Source organism: Verticillium dahliae, genomic scaffold (assembly GCF_000150675.1).
Source record: "Verticillium dahliae VdLs.17 supercont1.9 genomic scaffold, whole genome shotgun sequence".
Lineage (NCBI taxonomy): Eukaryota > Fungi > Ascomycota > Sordariomycetes > Glomerellales > Plectosphaerellaceae > Verticillium > Verticillium dahliae.
The window spans coordinates 606,864-627,476 of record NW_009276929.1 but is presented as its reverse complement, the minus strand read 5'-3'; the positions used below and the strand labels follow the sequence as shown (position 1 = coordinate 627,476).

Below are 20,613 nucleotides of genomic sequence, written 5' to 3'. Positions count from 1 at the left end.
AGCTGTGTACGCTCGCAAGGAATCGCTGAGGCGGAGTAAGGACAGAGTTCTAGCCACCAAGCGTGACAAAAAGTCTTTCAGATCAAGGGTTGCGCCTGTCTCAGTCACCAGGACAATTCTGGGACTATATGGGGGTCGTTTTTCCATGGCTGAGCGAAGCCAGTCGATGAGAAGGTCTGTGACTTCGGAGGCGTTCCTGAAATCCTCCACGAAGACAAGGACGACAGCACTGAATGGCGCGAGTAGTTGGTGATAGAGGGAGTAGGCAACCTCCTTCTGACTATTTGCAGCGCATCTCATCTCATGCCTCGCATAGTCTCCCTTGCTCGGCCCTCCCTGGATGCGCGGAGCGTCTCGAGAGACGTGAAGCTCGCAGTCGATCAGAAATGTCAGTGGCGGCCCAAGGGTGCTGAGAGTGACTGCGCCAGATCGTCCCTGACCGGAGAGCCTGGGAAAAGACTCAGTAAGAACCTTCCGCTTGGTTGCTTATCCAATCGCCATCAGAATTCGCGGCTTTTCATGTCCTATTGCATCCAGCTCTTCATATGCTGCCAGTGTTTCTATAAGGTAAGGGCCTCCCAGCCCAGGAGCGCCCGAAGCCAAACTCAGCCAGGGCTGCGATTTAGACATGGCTTCTGTCGCTGGTGGTTAGGGATGGTGCTACAGCGATCGGAGCAATGACCGGTGCAACTATGAATGCAAATATGTGTGCAAGTACGGGAGCAAGTATGGGAGCAAGTACGGGAGCAAGTATGGGAGCAAGTATGGGAGCAATCATCTTAAGCACTCTGAAGGTTTGGTGATGATGATCCACCTCCTAGAAGGCCATGTTACATTGAACCTCTGTGGAGGACGACACCATACTGTACTGTGGTGACCTACCGGACCTGCGCGGCAATTCTATTTCGACTTTTGGCAAGTGAGTTCCAGTGCCTCGTCGCGGATCAGATGTTCGATTTGAATGATCTCGGTGTGCTGAGAGCAGGATTCCCCCGCACCGGGTTAAGGCTGCGCCAGTCTGTCAGTACGAGCACGTTCTCCGGCGGCTGCGCAACGCGGTGGAAGGCATGAAGGCACGACTGCTTGTATGTATGCACACGCTTTCAAGTGCGAAATAGATTTTAACTATTGCTGCACAAAGCTTTATATACGAACGATTTCATCAGTTTCCATCATCGTGTACCAGCGACGCTGGGCACGAGCGTAACAAGGAAAAAACCACCAGCAACTTCAGTAGCTGAGATCTCGCTGGCGCCTGGGCGTCCTTTGACTGACGTTTAGCTAACGGGAGACTGCCGTAGCAGGCTCTGCCGATAGTTCCACTGCGTCCTTGGGCCAGGACGGTGCTCCGCTGCCTACAACGTGGATAGGAAGTTCCACAGCAGCTAAAAGTTTCGCCTGCAGGGCGTGCCTTACACACTGCCATGCAATTAGAGCGCAAATTGCTACCAGCATAGCGCTACCGACAGAAGCCCCGATCAAGACCTTGGTTGATACATGCGAGGCAGGCACGTGCCCGGCATTTGGCTCTGATGAAGGTGCCTCCTCAGACGGACTGGATGGTCGAATCGAAGTTGTTGTGTAGTGCCCCGCCGAAGACGTTATCGAAGGCAGAAACGATGGTAAGCTCAACGGTGCATCGCTGGACAGAAATGGTTGGCGGTGCGTTTTATTGCTATGCAACTTGGCCGGGAGTAGATCACGTCGCGTGCAGCCGTGGACACATGGATCGCTCGCGCAGCATCCTAAAAATGGCGGACTGGTATCGCGACATGTCCACCAGACAGACACGCCTCTTGCATCTTCACAATCCTGGCCCGGAACGGCAGCGTACTGATTGGCTGAGAAGGTTGATGGGGCGAGCTTGTCATGTGGGCACTGGCCGGATCCATTGGCGCAGGGGTCGGAAAGGCAGCAGCCGATGAATTCCGTGGAATTAGCTTCGCAAATGTAAAATTGACCTTGGTTCGGGCACCGAAGGCCCAGTTTGCCAGGTGCAACAGCCATCACGACTGCATTGACGATTGCTGGCTGATGCGAAGGCGAATGTGGATGGGCCAGGTGATTTATGTCTATGGCTGCGGCCAGGAGTCTGGAAGCGAGAAGCGAGATCTAGCTGGCGTTGCCGCCTGGCCGTGCCAAGGATTTGGGCGCCTGGTCGGCGCCTAGGCCCTATGTAGGGTGAGCAGACATGGCTGTCTTCGCTCTTCACCAAACTTTGAACAAGGGGCTGCAACCTTCTTCTGGCAGCCGGCAGAGCGGCGCTGTCTGCGTCCTGATCTGCCTTATCATGAGCATGAGGGTTGAATGGTGCGTCCCTTGCATCGCTGTCAACTGATGGCGGCAGAGCCTGTCGGGCTGCCCCTGTCCGGGCCACTCTACGTCAGCCTTGACTTGAGTAAAGTAAACTGGCACGATCGAACCAATAATGAAATGGCACAAGGAGCTTGAATCACCAATCTGTGATGCGTCTTCCACCCTCGTTGCCTGCAGTACAGCTGTGGGGGTTGCGATAGATTTGGGATCGCGTCAATCAAGTCACAACAGGGGGAGACCTTGCGAAGCATATAGCGAACACGCACAGAAGCCAGCCGGGCTGTCTGTAGCCGATGAGTCTTCATCATCACACTTGCGTATGCTTTTCAGGTTGAACAGCACCAAGAACGACATGACAAAACTAAGGGCTGAAACATCGAAGAGGAAGGAGCCGACATGAAGACGACATTCATTTACATGCGCAATGAATGGTCGGGCCCGTTGTCACTCTTCTCGTCTGAAAGGCATGCGATTCCAACGGGACTGTGGTACCTAGAAACACCCGTCTCGCCGGTCTCGGAACCTCCCAGCCGGTCTTGATGCAAAGTCAAGCTGAGCGAGACGATCTTGTGAACCGTATCACTATGGGAGTTCGTGTCATCCGGCCAGAGAAGAGTAGGCATGGCTGATATGAAACGATCGTCACAACATCAGGCAAGTGGCTCGGGAGTTTGTAGGCAAGAAGCATCAAGCAAGGCCCATCAGATGAGTAAGCTATTCCGTTGCAAGTCTGTGGTACGGGGGCTCGTAAGACCGACTTCAGAGGTTAAGGTCTGATTTGGGCACATGTTCCACGCCTGACAAGAGTGCACGTGAGTGGCTGGTGGGTATAAAGCCAGTGTACCCAAGAAAGGGCATTGTCTCCCTTGACCAGTCACTCTATCCATGCTCCTCTCGTTCATGCCCTCTCGTTACTGTACCCTCTGTTCATACTCCACTCGTCCATCCCCTCGTCCATCCCCTCGTCCATATCCTCTCCTTACCATACCCTCTCCTCATTCCTTTCCTCGTCAGCCTCTCTCGCGCCCATCACCACTTTGGTCACCACTAGATCTTTTTGTACCTGCCCTTTCACGATGCCATCAGAATCAGAAAAGGCCTCCGGTTTTCATGACCATGACAACCAATTCTCCCATACCCGAGCTTCTTCAGGCGATACAGAAGACTTCACTAATGATCCCCGCTACGGTACTTTGAACCAGGTGCACCAGAAAGAGGAGCATGATGGTGATAAACGCACTTCCTTCGCCAGCATGCGTACCAGCGAACATCCGATACTGTACTACAGCGAACACTCAACAATTCATCACTCGAAGCGAAAGCGACCCGAGCTAGATGAGTCGGACGGGTCGCGTTCTCCACGTGCCCAACGTCAACGTGTAAATGGCGTATCGGACCCCCGAGACAACGCCTATGACCAACCGTCGAGCAAAAAAGGAAAGATTGGTCCTCCTCGGGACCGACTATCCGATCCATCTCTGTGCTCGCAACCTCAACCCCGTTGCACCAACGTGTCGGAAGGCTTCATTTCGGCTACTGTACATCCTGGCCCAGAGGAGAACTACTCCAGGCCTTTCCCAGATGACAATAGTGAAAAAAGCCAAATCGACGACGGCGGACTGCAAACCCATTCTCTGTGGCCTCTAGTGGCCTGCCCCCGTCGCAGCTACAGTTTAGCGGTGATCCTCGACGATGAACCAGAGGCTCGGAATGCAGAACGACACAACCGGTTACCGCGTCAGAGAGATCCCTTATCTCAGGATTATGGTGATCATGTCGAACGTGGTCTTAGAGTCAGTCCAGAGGAAGATGCTATTGGGGACGCCCAAGCCAATGATGGCTCGGAGCTTCCACTTACGTCTGGCTCTGCATTCCAACACCCTTCTCCATACCTGATTCCGGGCCCTAGTGGCCTCTCAGCACAGCCTACTCAAGAGGTCTTCAGGCTCAACCCCAGCCCTGTTCTGTCAACTGTGTCAGACGATCCTCCATGCTTTACTCTATCTAGCGTTGTAGCGATCGCCCGGGATAAGCGGACGTCGGTTGCCTGCAAATACTGTCGCAAGAGGAAGGTGAGTCTGTTCCAGACGAACGCTCGACGCCTCGTCCCTTTTCTACACAGCCTCTCTGACTTGAACGTAGATTCGTTGTGGAGGACGTCAGTCTGGGAGCGAAGAGAGGTGTAAGAATTGCAGCAAGTTGAACAGAGAGTGCATCTTTGCACCGGCGTCCCCCATCAGCTATACAGCCGTTACTCCTCATCCCTCCAGGTCTGCTGGAGGGCCGCTCGGAAGGACTATATAACGGGCCGAGTGCGCAGCCGCTTCTGTCCAAATCGACAGGCCTATTTCTAGATACTCAACCGGTACGTTCATTGTACAACAGGACATCCTTGACTCCCATAATGGACTCGTCATTACAACCAGAATCAACTGGGTCCGGTCATTCCCTGGAGAGATCCCATACAACGCCCGAGTCCGATATACAAGAAGGTGGACTATCGTTGGACGCGCCATCAAACATCCATTAGCCGGCCTCATTCGACGTCTGCTCTCAACGCTTGCTGCCGGATCAATCAATATCTGTCTTGTACCTTCATAACCTCGTTTGTGGAATTGATGGGGCTTTTCCTCGTTCTCATTGTTCCAAATCTATTGGCCCAGAGAAAAACCTAGCGCGACACCGCCGTGAAGTCCAGGGAGAGGGCGGGTTTGTTAGGAGCCGCTGTTCCTGTTCGGATCTTGGGTGCTCTTACGGCAAACAAGACAACGGGTTTCCACTTCTTGAGCAAGCTCAAACCATTGTCAGATCAACCATCGAAAAGGAAAAAAGACACAAAACGTTACAAGGGCGGTGCAACCGATCAACACGGGGAAATCAAGAGCCAGGATCAGTGTCAAGGGACCGAATTGAAAGCCGGGAATATCAATGCATCACAGCTAGGATCACTAAAAATACCACTTCTTGTTTGTTGCGGGACTAGTAGGGACTAGGGTTAGCCAGCATTTCTAACGTGAGAGATCGGTTTGCGGCTTTAAGCCGACATCTGTAAACTCAAGCTGATAGGTACATATAACGAGGCGGGCAAGCCGCCATGGAAAATTTTCAAGTGAGAAAAGGTTTACAGTACATACGCCGAGGCTGAAGATAGACATCATCACTGACCAAGGGTTTTGCATGTCTATGAGAAGTGGGACATTCTTTACTGGAGCTATGCAGTCTCCTTTTTTCGGTTTGGAACATAATAACTTGTCTATTCATTGGCCTCTACCGGCAGTGGACGTTCGCGGCTGACAAAACATTCTGTACCAATAATAAGCACTTAAATATCGGGTCACTCAAGCGTCAGGCCACTCATGCATAAGGACCGTCAGGCAAACTTCTGTGACAGGGTAGGAGGGCCGGGAAAGGTCTATTCTCAGTACTTAATCTTGACTTTGCGCTGCGGAGTCTTTTCGCGAACGAACCACATCCTTCGCCGAGGCGCCGCAATCGGAAACAGTGCCACCAGTCCTGATGTTGAATCAAATGATTGTTCATTTTCAAATAGGGAAAATCAGATCGCCTTCGTTCAAACGTGGATTTTCAAATCTCTCACAGCTTTGCACTCGGTAGACCCTTACTCGCTGCCAAGGGGCTATTCTGGCCAGGTTCACCAGGCACGCCCAAAACCAGAACGGAGAAAGAACACAGTTGCCATTCGCGACTTGAAAAACCAATTCCATTTGGGGATTTATTCCCACACAAAGTATAAAGTGACGGCTGCATTGGGTCTTTCACCGGTCGTGGCTCGTCGTTCTTCGAGAAAGCGTACAGTACCAAATCCCAACTTCAACTACATCCAACCATGGGCCGCGCTCGCGCTTTGATCGCATGCTCTATCTCATTCACCAGAAATTATCCACTGAAATCGGTTTGGAGTGATTTCAGTTGGATCAGACGTCAGATAGAAGACCTTCACGGCCAATATATCCATGATCTCGAAGACCCTTTGCTCACGCATCTGGTGACTTCGCAGAGCGAACTTTCAGATGAAGAAGGCTTCACGAGGTACATTTCCCGCAAAAATTGGAAAGGTGTCCACATAGTCAGTTACGACTGGTTACAGGAGTGTCTTCGAACCAACACAAAGATAGATGAAGGCCCATACAGATTGAAGGTGCCGGCGCGAATGGGTGATCCTGAGTACAGCTTCTATGCCCGCCGCCGATTGAAGGAATCAAAGAATATAAGAGCTTTTAGTTAAGGAGAGAAACAAACAGAATGAACTCGCCATTCTCTGCAGTGGCCTTTCATTTTTTCGTCGGCATCGCCATCAGAGCTTGGCAAACTTGAACCACTGCATCAGTTCGCAATTAGATAGACCAATGGATTTGAACTTCTGGCACAGCGGCAGCACGTAGTCGTGATCAGATCAACGTAATGTTGCACATGTGTCTTTTTTTCCCTCTATGTATGGTCTCCAACTCATGACGCACTCATGGACTTCGATAATATCCGTGCGCTGCCCTGGGAAGCGGGTCATGAAAAGTTGAGGCCCTTTCACACGGAAGACGAAACTAGGACGCCACCGTCCAGCGTCGCTGTCATATTCCTCCTATATTCGGCTAGAATGTATAGCTTAGTACAGATCTTGTTTTTGTTGCCTTACGTCTGAGTGCCAGAGTCCGTCGGCACCGTACAAAGTGGCGTGCCAAGGGCCTGTTCAGCCGCTCCCCTGAGTGAGTATGAATACTGATATCAAGTCTTTCTACGCTCCAGTGCGCTCTCTTAGTACGGCCTTGCTTGACCTAACACTGGTGAGTAAGTATTAGGTTGTTCTCTCCACGCGTTGAAGTGGACACAAGTAGTAACAAGAAGATGCAACGATGGAGACTTTGCCGCAGACATGGTATATCAATTCCAAACGTACCTATTCCAAACGAACTTTAATTAATCAATCGAAGTAGAAAGCCTGCTTCCATATGAAAATTGATGTTAAAGTGCATATAGCGAAGTACGAACGCAGCACCCACATTCAACCCCCGCCGTCCGTCCATTCCAAGTTTGATCCTTGCTCCTACATCACTGCCGTTGCCTATACAAACGCAACAAGGGCTTTCATGTGCCCAAAAGGCCAGTCTTCTCGCCGTGGCTCTACCCAAGCTCAGAGCTCGACGAGCTCTGGACAGATCATTGCGAGACCACGCTATTCTCACTTGAGAAAGGTATCCTATTGATAGGCACGTGCTTGCAAGGCCAGCGAAGGTTGAACAGCACTTGGCTGATTGCTATCCATAGCAAAGCTCTAAAGATGGCTGCGTCAAGAATTTTCGTGTCTTTACGCTGGCTCTTCGCACGTATTTTGCGCCTGAGGGCGAGCGTGACGTCATGTTCAGAGTTGTGTCTGGAAATTTCATTTCTACGGTGTGCGTGGGCTATTGTTGATCGAATGAACGAAGACGGAAGCTGTCTGCCCGTTGAAATCCACGCTATCCAATGATTCTTCCATCCGACTCGGGGTTAATGGCACAGTTTCAAAACCCTCCAACAGCTGGTGCTGGATGTCGTCGTCTTCATCCTGTGCTTCATTGTCGTCAACCATAGAACGCGACAAAATTAGTGGACTTCGCTTGGACGACCCCGAACCATTAGTTTTCTTGCTCGAACCCTTTGCTGAGGCTTGAGCCCGGTTGCTGGGCTCGGATGTCTGGGTTTCTGCTGCATTCTCTGGACTTTGGATTCGTTGAGGATGGCTTCGTGTGCTATATGGCTCTTGAGCGCCCATATCCGACAGAGGCGTGCTCTGCAGCCGACTGTGGTACCCAATGGGGCTGATGATGGATGGCGGCGAGCTTTCCTGGCCGTATTTCATTGTATTCGCCACATCGCTACTCTGGTGTATTTCTTCCAACCCAGCCGCCGCCGGGTTTTTTTTTCCCGTATTGGTGCTTTCAGCAGAACGAACGCGTGGCCGCTTGACTTGGTCGTGCGGGGAAGCTGCAAGCGCGTTGGTCTGACGGACGTTCATCGTACCAGTGCCGTATTCGCCCGTTGACCCAGGAGCCACGAGATCACCCGAAGACGACGGAGGGTTCCGCGGTACCAAGCTTATGTATTGGAGCGGGCTTGAAATGGATCGTGGTGATCCCTCGTCGAGAATCATATGGGGATGGGTGTCGTCGAGATTGGCGGGTCGGGGTCGTTTGCCCTGATGACCCATCGATGTAGGATGCCTAGTCTGTGCCTGGTATGGTGAAGGGCCTTCAGGATTGGTCGGCCTGGTTGTATTCAGCCGCGGCCGCTTGTTCTTGTGGCGGTGGCGCTGTGAGGTATCTCGAATCTCTACCTCGGATGACGAAGAGCGCCTGTGCTTGGATAGCCTCCAAGCAGCAAGATCTCTTTCGTCACCTCTGAGATCGGAGTGGCGAAGCCGCTTGTCTCTGTGGCGGTGACGCTGTGAGGTATCTCGAATCTCTACCTCGGATGACGAAGAGCGCCTGTGCTTGGATAGCCTCCAAGCAGCAAGATCTCTTTCGTCACCTCTGAGATCGGAGTGGCGAAGCCGCTTGTCTCTGTGGCGGTGGCGCTGTGAGGTATCTCGAATCTCTACCTCGGATGACGAAGAGCGCCTGTGCTTGGATAGCCTCCCAGCAGCAAGATCTCTTTCGTCACCTCTGAGATCGGAGTGGCGAAGCCGCTTGTCTCTGTGGCGGCGGCGCTGTGAGGTATCTCGAATCTCTACCTCGGATGACGAAGCGTGTCCGTGTTGGAATAATGAGAAATCCGACATCTCCACGTCATAAGATGTGGAGGAATCGGACCTGATTAGCATTTCATTAGAATAAAGGTTAACAGTGGGAGAACGGCTCTCATTACGATACCGTGGTCCAGCACTGCGGGGGCGTACGTAACTGTCCAGGCTCACGTGCATCGGCGGCGCGCGGTCATCGACGCCCCATCGCAAGGTGCCGAAGAAAGAGGCGATCAAGTCTTGGAAGACAAAAGATGGTGCAAGACTTTTCTTTGTAGAACGTACAGGCGGGTTGGCAACCCAGAACCCGTCACGTTGTAGGGCCAACAAAGTCACGAGAGACGGCTTGCCGTATCGCCAATTCGCCGGCGTACTCATAGACCGCTGATTAACCGCCATGATGCCGCTCCACTGAGATGGTGAATTAATTCTACTTTGGTCGATTATGCTGTGACGAAAGCCTAATATATCAGCGCGGCGGCAAAGCGCTTGCACAAAGGCATCATCGACGCGTGCCGCGATTGCGTTGCTGCCCACATTTGAAAGAGGAGCTTCGCGACTCAACCGAGGAAAGTGTCGTAGCGTGGGTAGAATCAAGCCCAGGAAGGCCGCCTCGGCGCACGGTGGACCGGTCAGGCGAGTATAAACACCTTCTTCGCATTCTGAGACCGGCGGCTGCGCATCATCCCAGAGCTCGCGAAGCGAACTGTACAGGGTCGGACGCTCAGCCCGAATCTCGCCGAAGCACCGTGGTGGATCGTATGATATACTGGTTTCAGTGCGATCAGCTAGCTCGGTGGCCTTGTCAGTCATGGACAGCGTGAAGATTGTCTTGAGGATTTTAGCGCCAATAGACAGATATTTCATGTTTCCGTCGAACAGCTCAAAGCTGCAGATGATTCCTCGGACCTTCAATATATTCCCCAGAATGACATCTCTCTCTGCCGAGTCTGTGACGTGGGGGAACAACTCGCCGTTGCTCATCTTAATCCGGATGAAATCGCGGTCGTCAGTGCTGGCGCATGGTGCTCTGCCTTGTAGCAGCCTGACGGATTGCAGGTCGAGGAGCGGTGGTAGGTGTGTCCCGCCTCTGAGAATATCTTCCCATACTTGATGCATCCGAATGAGGTACATCGCCACCATCTCGTCACAACGGGCCGCACTGATCTTCTGCCAGTTCCCTAGCTTCAGCTCTGGCCACAGACCCTCAAAAGGAACTAACTTGACCAATGCGTCGACTGTAGCACAGTGTCCAAACAAAGCGGCCAAACATTTGCGTTTTGGCTTGGTCCGAATCTGGGCCTCCCAGGCTTTGCGGAGAAGGGGTTTCCCCAAGTGCCAATATTTTAACACATGCCGGCAAATCTCGCCATCAGTAGGGGCGAGGCCCAGGCATGCTTGGCTTGCCAGCTTTTCGTAGTACCGTTGGAGCTGAGTAGGGTCTGTGACTGATTAGACCACGGTTCTCACTCGAGTAAGGGAGGAGCGCGATTTCTGGGGCGGGTTTCAGACCGAGATCAAAGCAGTGCAGACGAACGGGCCAGCATTCGTTGCTAGACCAAGTGGCCGCGACGTCCAGGAGGTGACCGTTGCCGAAGCATTGTATAGAAACATCGTCACGTAGATATAGATGCTTCCCGCTGATAATGGTCTCCCGGAGCGCAGATTCGGACACTTGTAAAGACGCGGTGAGTTGCTTCAGGGCCTCCCTCGTGATGCGGCCCCAAACCTGGAACTCGGCGGCACGCAACCGAACACTGTCTGCTCCGACGTCGTTGAGATAGTTGACGAGCTTTTCGACATCACGAGGGTCTTCAGTCTTCCCCCAATGATGTGGATCCCCTGGTAATGGACGTTGGACTAGCGACGGGTGCACCCAGACGACGCCAACCACGTGTCGGTCCAGAGAATCTGTCATGACGCCTACGATGGAACAATACCGATGAAGTGGACGAGGCAGCACGAGATGCAAACCATGTTGTGCTGCTGTACTATACTTTATCGAAGATTACATGGGTATAAATGGGCTGCGATGAACGTGTCGCCGTGGGAGAAAGACCCCAGACCAGGCGTGGACGCATGCCGCAACAGGATCGTCAATCTGAAGTTTGAAAAGTGACATTGCATTTCGCCCCACAAAAGCAACCTGGCTGACCAAAACCCACATCAAGCGGCCAACTTTCAATACAGATCTTCGAGTGGCTTGCGACTACGAAGCGCCGATCCCTTGGCTGCGCCTGATGTTGCATTAAGAAGGCTGGTGTCTGCCTCGCGACGTCGACATATAAGCGCATCCGCCATTATTCCCAAAGCACTTCATGCGCCAACACATTCGCGCCAACAGACAAGTAGCCTACGCTTCCGCTTACGCCTACGCTTACGCTTACGCAAGAAAGGCGTGCATCACGACTAGATACGTGGACTCAACACATCATGGCCCTTGGAAAGATGACGGTTGCGCTCGCTGTTGCCTATGCAATGGCAAAGTTGTGAGTACATTGACAAGCTGGTTACAACAGCGGCTGATGCACGCTAGTCTGGACAAAGACAAGAGTATGCTGCTGGACCACAACAGACCATATGAAGAACCGCGGTCACGTCGGTCCAGCCGACGCGATAGCTATACTTCCTCGTCGCGGTACTCTGCCCATGCGCCTGCGTCGCGACGACGGGGCCGTTATGACTGAATGAATATCGTGATCCGAAAGGCTGGTATGGCGACGAATCGGCCGGTCCGTTTGGACGCTTGATGTACGGATGAAGTAGTGAAGTGTAGAGTGACATGCGGGTAGATTGATCGCTGCGTCGCAGCATGGCACCCCAGGAGGAATGCAATACCTACACAGCGCATTGAAGTTGTCCTTTGATCGTGTGTATTCATCGCGTGAAGTAAAGATCGCGTCCGGCTGGCAGTACGGTGCTTGCTGACAAGACGTTAGTGAAATATCGTACGGCAAAGATGACGTACGGACATCGGTAGCAGTGGATAGCGATGATGGCGACGGGTGTGAGAGTCATGAATGCAAGAAGCACGATAGCAATCCACTCCGGCCTGCTCTTCTGGATGACGCGAACTAAGCATGAGAGGACCAAAGTCAAGACAAACAACAGCGTTTTCGCGAGCATCGCGTGAGTGCGCCGAAAGGACAGACATTGAAGTGGGAGGACAGTTGACCCTGACGTCGTGTGTCAAAGGCTCGGGGGAGCTCAAGCGTCCAACAGCCGGCAAGGACTACGAGGACGTCGTCCGCCGTTGTGCCCACCCTGTCCGTGTTCGCACCAACGAGTGCGTTGGGGGGCCACAGGGTGACACAATGGCAGATCGCTGGCCATTGGCTCATCACAAGTTCATCACCGTTCGAATCACAGACCAATCATGGAGCGCCCATCACGATTGTGGGGGTTCAATGCGAGAAGCTCAATATCAACTTAGGTGGCCTACCCAGCCTGGCTAGCAACGCCTCAACCCACCCGTTGGTCTATCCGCAGCCCCTCCCTGAGACGGCCTCCCGTGTCCTGGCCGTCCTGGCTGCAAGGGCTAGGGATCACATGAAGCGAACGTCTCCGCGTCAGTCAAGGTCGCGTCCCCAAAGAAATGCTCGACAATGCCTCGCGTGAACAAGCCCAAGGACTGCTTCAGCTTCTCCATGTTCTCGTCAAACAAAATGGTAATGTCGATCAGGTTCTGCATTGCGCCGTAGGCACGAGGCAACAGGCTCTGGAAAGTCGAGGCCGTCTCATTCATGGTGGCCTCCATGCGGGCCACAGCCGACGCCGTCTCGATCATGGTAGCCTCCATGCGGGCCAGCCGCGTGTCGAAGTCCACCCATGCTTTGCCATCTGCCCATGCTTGACTAGAGTTAAATCAGGTTAGCTGGGCGAGCAGGGGACGAAGGCAGGGATGACTGTCAGTCGCAGTCGCAACACACCTTCGGTGGGCCCCACACCGGGGGCATGCGCCACCGCTGGTCCCCATGGCAGCCGGCACGGAGGGCGGTGGAGGAGGAACGACGTTGACCGGGGTGGACGGACATGTTGGCAGGCTGAAGTCCAGGTCGGGCAGGTCGACAGGAGCGGACTGGAACAGGGCGGCTGTGTCTGGGTCCATATCGAGGAGCACATCGTCCTGATCATGCGAGTAGGTAGACGGGACAGAGCACAGATTGATGGATTCAGTGAGGAGTGGCCGAAAAAGATCGTCTTCGCGATGGACGGCCTCTTCGAGATGCATGTACTCCGGCCAGTGGTTCGTCTGGGACATGATGCGAATGTCAAGCGGGGGTGTCTCTGGCATTTGACGGTGATCTAGCAACGTAGTTTGGTGGAGAGACATACGGCGTAACGTCTGGCCACCATGGATGTCTTCGTCTTATACGACCTGCTGGGGTCATAGAACGCAGGCCTTGGAGAGGCGTCGTCTTGTGGTGTTTGGTGGGGTTGGTGTGTGTCTGGCGGGAATGGCGTGTAGTGGGAATGCATGTCCGACCCAACTGGCGCTTATCCGGTGCAGAGGACCCCGTACCTGGCGCATCCGCTGAGGTGCGCGATTTCACCTTTGACGTCTGACAATTGCCATCTGACAACCGACGTCCAGCAATTGACGTCCGGCTATTGGCAGCCTGCGTCCCGGATCCATGGTGGGACATGCCTCGCCCATGATCAACTCTGGCTTATGACCGACAACGAACATGCAACATGGGACGGCCGCCTGTTGCCCTCGCTATTTAGCTCGCAGGGCGACCGTCGCCTGTCGTGGCGGCGCACGACATGCTCCCACTTCTCATAACCGGTCATAACGCGCAAGGCAGCGTGATAACCCAGTGTCCAAGACCGACGCCCCCCCACAGCCACCAAGACGATGAAGTTCCTCCTCCTTTTCCCTCTCGTGCACGCCGGCGTGCTGGCCCTGCACGACGGCCCCTGCATCTGCATGTCAAGTCCTGTCGTCGCCCTCGAGGCCGGTCGGTCGGTGGTGTCTGCCGAGTACGTTGGTCCGTTCGCGTGGAGCGTTGCCGGGTGTGATGCGGCTCGCAGCGAGTGATGCTGTTGGTGTGGCCGTTGGCGCAATGCTGCTCGCTCGTAGGGCGTGGTCGTGGTGTGGGTGGCATGGTCTGTTGCTGTTGCTAACCGCAGCTTCTAGTGTGGAGGACGCGCTGGATCGACGGTGCGGGGCCACCCTCCAGTTCGACAATCCGGACTTCCTCCCCGTCAGCTATGCCTTCGAGGCCATTCCCTGCTCAGGTCGCAGGGTCGCCAGCTTTGTGGTGCCGACAGGGGCGCCCAGCGGCGATGCACACATTACATGGTAGGATGGCGCACCTGCATGCCCAACTGGTCACGCCTGAGCGATCGCGCCCGACGGACGAGACGGGCGACGAGACGGGCGCCCAGGACAGGCGACCAGGACAGGCGACCAGGACAGGCGACGCGACAGACATCCGCGCTAACAGGTTTCTAGGCAATGCGCGGGATTACCGCCAACGTGCTCTCACGCCACGATCGCCGGAGGCCGCGGCGACCCCCACCTGCCACTGGTGAATGTCGGCCGGATTGGGTGCGTGTCGGAGTCGGTGGTGACACGGAGTACGCTGGCGACAATCGTGCGGTCGTCGACGACGTTTGTCTCGACGGTGCCGACGCTGGTGACGCAGACGACGACCGACTTTCGCGTCGCGTTGAGCAGCGCACCTGGCTCGAGCAGCGTGCCAGGCTCAGGCAGCACACCTGGCTCAAGCAGCGCGCCAGGCTCAGGCAGCACACCCGGCTCAAGCAGCGCGCCAGGCTCAGGCAGCACACCCGGCTCAAGCAGCGCAATGACCAGGATGAGCACGGAAGGATCGGCGCCCGAGTCAGACGGCGCGCCACCAACGGGGGCGATGTTGTCGGGGTCGGGATCGCTGGCGTCGGCGACATCCTCCACAGGGTTGCAGGCATCACCAACAGCGAGCCACACGTCGACCAGAACCGGGCAAGCTCCGGCGGGCGCATCGACGCCATCGGCTGGCGCGCCCCTAGACGGACAGACCACACCCGGCGCGCAAGCGAGCGTGCCCCCGGCGGCGTCGTCGTCGTCGTCGTCGCTCTTCCAGGTCAGCATGGCGTCCAAGGTCGTGCCATCTACGGGTCTGACTGTGGTCGCCACGGTTGTGTCGACGCTGGTGTCGACCATGACCGTCGTCCAGACCGTGACGGCCAGCTGCTCCGCGAGGACGTGAGTGCGACGCTATACCCGGTGTCTGACGGCAGGCCATTGTCATCGAACTGCCATTGCACCGTTGTCAAACTATATAAGATGTCGACCCAGCGTGGCCAGCTTTCTATCCTAGCGACTGTAGCGTTGTGACTGTATCTAGCGTTCTACGCAGCTATCTCCCGCCTGATTGTATCACTGTCTTTGGCTTCCTCGTCCTCTCCTGCCCATCTTCCGCCCTCCTGCCCACCTTTCGCCCTCCTGCCCACCTTTCGCCCTCTCCTGCCCATTTTCTCGCACTGCTCGCCCTCCTCCTCTTCCCCCTCCTCGCCTTCCCTTCCACATGGCTCATCTGCCGTCGCTCCGGCCGTCCAACGGCACGCGAGACCCTCGCTGTATCTGTCCGTCTGGCTTCCAACTTCTTCGTCTTGAGAGACTTGAGGGATGCGGAGACAATACTCCGGGGGGCGGAACCTCGCAGTTCTTCCCACCCGGGCCACATGCCCATCGTGACCCGTTGATGGCCATCCTGCAGACGCTGCATCGGCTGGACACACTGGTGAAGAGACTGGCCGACGCAAACGTCGATCGTCGAGTACGTGTTGTGGCACAATGGCGCAGGTCAGGCGAGCGAAGCTTATGCGGCAATAGGACATTCCATCGACGGAGGAGCCGATGGTGGCACCGTCCACGCTGGAGGCACTGGACAGTGGCATGCTGACGCCTCTATCCATGACCTCGCAGGAGTGATTGGCTGTTGGCGTTGCGCGAGGGTGGGTGTGATGCGCTGTGCGTTAGTGTCAGATAGTTTCAATACTTCTCCGGACCTGTTTTCCATGTCATGACGTTGCCGTGTATTATCGTCAGCTGAAGGATGGCTCAGCAAGCTCGTGCCTGGTAGTTCCTGGCTTTGCCTGTGTGCCTGCTTTGCCTGTGTGCCTGCTTTGCCTGTGTGCCTGGCTTTGCCTTTGTGCCTGGCTTTGCCTGTGCCTGGCTTTGCCCGGTTGTGCCTGACTTTCATGCCTGTTCGTGCCTAGCCCGTCCGATTCCCGAGGACATGGCACGCTAAGTGACGCCAGGACAATAGACTGTCTTGGCTGCAGAGGAGGTGGAGGCCAGGTGGGGTCAGGCTCAACCTGGGATTGGCGCGTTGGTCGTCGGTCGGTCGGTCCTCGATTGCAGCGTCGCATGAACCATCTACCCTTCGCCGTCGCTTACGTGCCCAGCACGTAATCGCCGATAACCCGGACGAGCGCCGAGCTGTCGAGCAGGCGCATACGCACGCAAGGACGCCACTGCAGTAGGTCCGGCATGCCTGGTGGGTCGACTGCGTAGCCGCCCGGGCCTGGACGGGGACTGTCTATCGCCGGAGCAGAATGTGCAGGCCGGCGTGCGGCGTGCGATGTGCGATGTGCGGGGGCCGCGGCGGGTTGGCCATGGCTATAAAGCAGGCGGCATCAAGCGGGCGGTGTCCAGAGCTCGCTTCGGCATCTTCGCCTTCTCGTTCTCGCAGCATTTCATCTCATCCTGCCATGGGCGACCCACGTGTCCGAGATTTGTCCACGGGCGTGCTTTCGTTCCCGGGCGTGCCTCCATCCCCGGGCGCGCCTCTGTCCCCGGGCGTGCGCCTGTCCCTACGCCGGTGGGACGAGCCGCATCCGCTGTATAAGCCGGACTACCGCTATCTGTGCGAAAACCTGCGCGGCGTCATCACGTACTGGCAGCAGGAATATGAAGAGTTGCGCGTGGCATCCACGGCCTACATCGACGGTCTCCAAGAGGAGATCCGCCGCTTGGCTACCGAGCTGGCCGCGGCGAAGAAGCGCGACCAGGAGGTCTGTCCGCCCGTCATCTCGTTCTGTGTGTGACCGCATGCTGACCGAGCAAGGCGTGTGAGCCAGCAGCGCCTACGACACCAAAGGCGATGTGTGCTTTTCCGTGGGATACGTGAGGATACGTGAGGCGGTTGTGTCGGATTCCGTAGACGGACGATTAATTATGGCCTTGTACTTGCCAACGCACCGCCCGCCCACCTGTGACTCGCGTGACCCGTCTTCTGATCTTGAAGGAGTTCGCTTTCGAGCCAGCGGCTGCTGGTAGTGAGCCATTCCTGTTACTAGTAGCCAGCGCCAGGCATTGGTTCGGGATGGCCGGGCGCCCTCTCGACGGCGGGCGCGTAACAGGGGCTGCTGGCAACCCGGAGCGTGGAGAGAGCGGCTGCTGGTGGCCCCGAACCGCATATCAGTCGGCTCGGCTCCTGGTAGCGGAGCGCCTGTCATGTAGGCGCTGCTGGCAGCCCCGACCAAGCCGCATACAAAGCCGCTGAGGCTCCTGGTCGAGGCACTGCTGGCAGCCCCACCCGGAGTCGTGCATAGCCGCCGGGCTCCTGGTAAGAGGGCGCGTGCCACTGAGGCGCTGCCGACAAGGCCGCGTTTGAAGCTGCCATCGGCGCTGCCATGACCCGGCCGTTAAGCTTGGCACTGTTGGCCATCCGTGATGCCATCCGTGATGGCCGTTCCGGACAGGTCCTCGCATCACCGCGTGTCCTCGCTCCCTGCGTTTTCACTTGCTTGTCCTGCGTTTTCACTTGCTCGCCCTGCATTTTCACTTGCTTGCCCTACTTTCTCGTTGTATGACTGCGGCGAACACCATGTGTTTCTACGATCAAGACGTCTGGACGTGTCGCCACTGGCAGTGGCGGCAGCGTCTCCAACCTTGTGCACATGCACAACACCAACGCCGACCTTGCCGTCTCAAGTTGATTCAGACCGCACGCTTTCACCAGGCGCCGTGCCCAGTATGCCACGCCGTCCACAAACACATGTATATGCTCCGCGCGACAGAATCGTACATCCATCGACGCCATGGTCGACCCGCAACCCTTGCTCGAGCCCGCTGGCAAGCAGACCAGCTTCGCTCCATCATCGATCAGCTCGAACGACGCGTCTCGAGTGATAACCTCATCGTGCCGGTTGGCGCGCCGATGGCCAACAGGTCGAGTCTGGCTGCCGCAGGCCCTCGGACGGCTGTCCAGCGCCACGCACCCGCCCGAGCGCGGCTCTCGGGCGGTCTTCCCTGGATACAGCATGGCACCTTTGGTGGCCACACTGGCCGGCTCCCCCCTTCCAATCGGTCTCTTGACCAGTCTTCGGGCCGGTCTCCTTCTCTTGGTCTGCTCTCGATCGACCAGCATAACCCTCGTGGCCAGAGTCGGGGCGGTGCGGGGACTGTCAGAGATGCCAGCCTCATATACCGTCCCTCCGCGGCCCGCTTCATCTGCGTCCAATGCGGCAAGGAATTCAATCGACGGTGTGTCGGGGAGAAGCATGTGGCCAATCGCCACGATATGGCCCCACCTAGAGAGACAATCCGGAAGACAGATGGAGTGTCTATGGTATCCGCAGCTGGGTAGGCGCCTCGTCGTTGGAATGTCCCAGATATTGCACCGGAGCCGAGAGAGACATCGCGGAGCCTCTAGGCACTATCTCGAGATCACAATACTTGTTCACCATGCTTTCCGCCGTTCTCCGTGTCCATAATCCCTTTCTCTTCTTTCTGCAGATCAGAAGTACAATCCATTCGGGTGCCTCGGCCAGAAACTGATGCTGGGCATTGGTGCGCTGCCAAGGGGAGACCCTGATGCAATGGCCATAGATGAGTTGGTAGATATCTAGGATACGTGGGTTTCTCTTGAGTGCGTGTTTCACGTGTCGCATGGTGCTTATAGTACGTGTGCTGTCCGATATCCACTTTGTCACAGCTGTCGTCAAGGTCGCTTGGTGGGCTAGAAGAGACGCAGCGACTTTCAGATACACATTCGTAGGGTGCGCTGTATATGTCAGAGCCCAGGCCAAGGCGGTGAGGCCTCCTTCATCCAATGCATCAACAAGGATGCCCGGCAGGGCCAGGAGATAGTCGACAGCCTTGGGATGGTTCCGAACCAGATGCGTCAAGAGAGGGGCCCCGGAAGAACGAACGATAGCGTTTGGGTTCGCTCCACGTCCCAAGAGCTTGTTGACCAGAATTCTTTTGGTATGCGAAGTCTGGCCTTTTCTTTTGAAGGAGGGTATTGGTATGACGACCTGAAGAGCTGGGTCATAAGCACCAGGCACGTCAGACAAGTCGAGCGCTGCGAGGATGTGAAGAGCAGCGGAGAACCGGCCGGCATGGCAGGCGTACTCCAGAATGGACACTTGTATGCCGCCATGTGGCACCTCCTGCTTGAGGTCGGCACCGCAGAGGATCAGCTCGGATATCATCTCGTCATCGGCGAACGGCGAGCGTATGGCGTACGACAATGGCGTGTAGCCACAGCTGTCCCTGCTATCGACGTGAACGCCATGCTGGCCAATCAAAAGGGCAGCCACGTTCTGTAGGCTCATGGCCGCCGACACATGGAGGGGGTTGATGTCGGTCAGACGCGGCAAAGCGCCATGGGTGCTGGAAACGAGGTTCAGGATGCGAGACGTCAGCAGATGGTATGGATGAAAACCATGCTGCAGCAAGTGGAGAACCACGGTATCTCGACCCTCTTCGACGAGAAGTTCAAGGCAAGAGACTGCAACAGATTCAGGATACATGTCCCTCAGTTGAGATTGCGCCGAGAGAAAGCAATCCCGGTAGACCATTTGTGGTAGGCGTAGGTGTTCAAATGGCTTGAGGGAAATCTGACATTGCTTCCGTAAATTCGCGCCAGCCTCGACGGCCTTGTTCAGGACCGAAATGGTGACATTGTCTTCTTGGCAACGCGCTGCCCAGATGATGGACGATGCATGCGAATATTGAACGTTGTTTGCAAACAACCAAGTAGTATAGGCATGCAGCAGTTGCTTGCAGCTTCGTAGGAGCGCCGAGATGGACTTTTGGTCGCAGCGGCTGATGATACCGTTGAGGAGCTCGGGAGGGAGGCGACACAAAGGCCCATGTTGAACGGCCGTGCAGTCGGAAGTGAGCTTGCGGGAGTCAGTGGGTGCCATTTCAGTTGTAGCGAATGCCATGTGCGTCTTCCGCGCCATGGACCACAACGTTAGCGTTGTGCTCGTGGGTGAAGATGGGGCGGGTGAAGAAGAGCTTGAGAGGGAATGATAGCTCGGTGAGCGATCCTGGCAGCAGCCAAACACTGAAAAGAGGAATCAGGCTTTCTTTATATACACACATGCGCCACTTAGTCTCTGGGCTGGCTGGCAGCCATGGCTGGCCAACACATAGTGGCACAGCAGGGAGTTGATTACAGAGTTCCAGGAAGAGTACGTCGACGAGTACGCTCAGGACGAGTACGCCCACGGGCCGTGAGACGGACGAGGCGTTCATTGGCTAAGGATGCAGGCACAAAGGGGTAACTGGGGGGGGGGTGGTTGGAAGAGTGGCAAGTAGA

General features: G+C 55.7%; 4 protein-coding genes across 4 annotated transcripts; 2 read left to right on the top strand and 2 right to left on the bottom strand.

Annotated features, from left to right (window-relative positions):
• Nucleotides 1–3,192: 3,192 nt before the first annotated feature.
• Nucleotides 3,193–4,620, top strand: VDAG_05153 (uncharacterized protein; the record flags this gene model as incomplete). The annotated part of the gene is made up of 2 exons (XM_009654889.1): nucleotides 3,193–4,388; nucleotides 4,459–4,620. Exons 1-2 carry the CDS (start codon nucleotides 3,393–3,395, stop codon nucleotides 4,618–4,620), a joined length of 1,158 nt encoding a protein of 385 aa, XP_009653184.1. The 5' UTR covers nucleotides 3,193–3,392.
• Nucleotides 4,621–12,587: 7,967 nt separating this feature from the next.
• Nucleotides 12,588–13,528, bottom strand: VDAG_05152 (uncharacterized protein; the record flags this gene model as incomplete). The annotated part of the gene is made up of 3 exons (XM_009654888.1): nucleotides 12,588–12,903; nucleotides 12,979–13,301; nucleotides 13,385–13,528. The coding sequence occupies 3 exons, from the start codon at nucleotides 13,526–13,528 to the stop codon at nucleotides 12,588–12,590; spliced, it is 783 nt and encodes a 260-aa protein (XP_009653183.1).
• A 3,243-nt stretch (nucleotides 13,529–16,771) lies between these two features.
• Nucleotides 16,772–17,107, top strand: VDAG_05151 (uncharacterized protein; the record flags this gene model as incomplete). The annotated part of the gene is made up of 1 exon (XM_009654887.1): nucleotides 16,772–17,107. One exon carries the CDS (start codon nucleotides 16,772–16,774, stop codon nucleotides 17,105–17,107), a length of 336 nt encoding a protein of 111 aa, XP_009653182.1.
• Nucleotides 17,108–18,628: 1,521 nt separating this feature from the next.
• On the bottom strand, nucleotides 18,629–20,215 carry VDAG_05150 (uncharacterized protein; the record flags this gene model as incomplete). The annotated part of the gene is made up of 1 exon (XM_009654886.1): nucleotides 18,629–20,215. One exon carries the CDS (start codon nucleotides 20,213–20,215, stop codon nucleotides 18,629–18,631), a length of 1,587 nt encoding a protein of 528 aa, XP_009653181.1.
• Nucleotides 20,216–20,613: the final 398 nt, after the last annotated feature.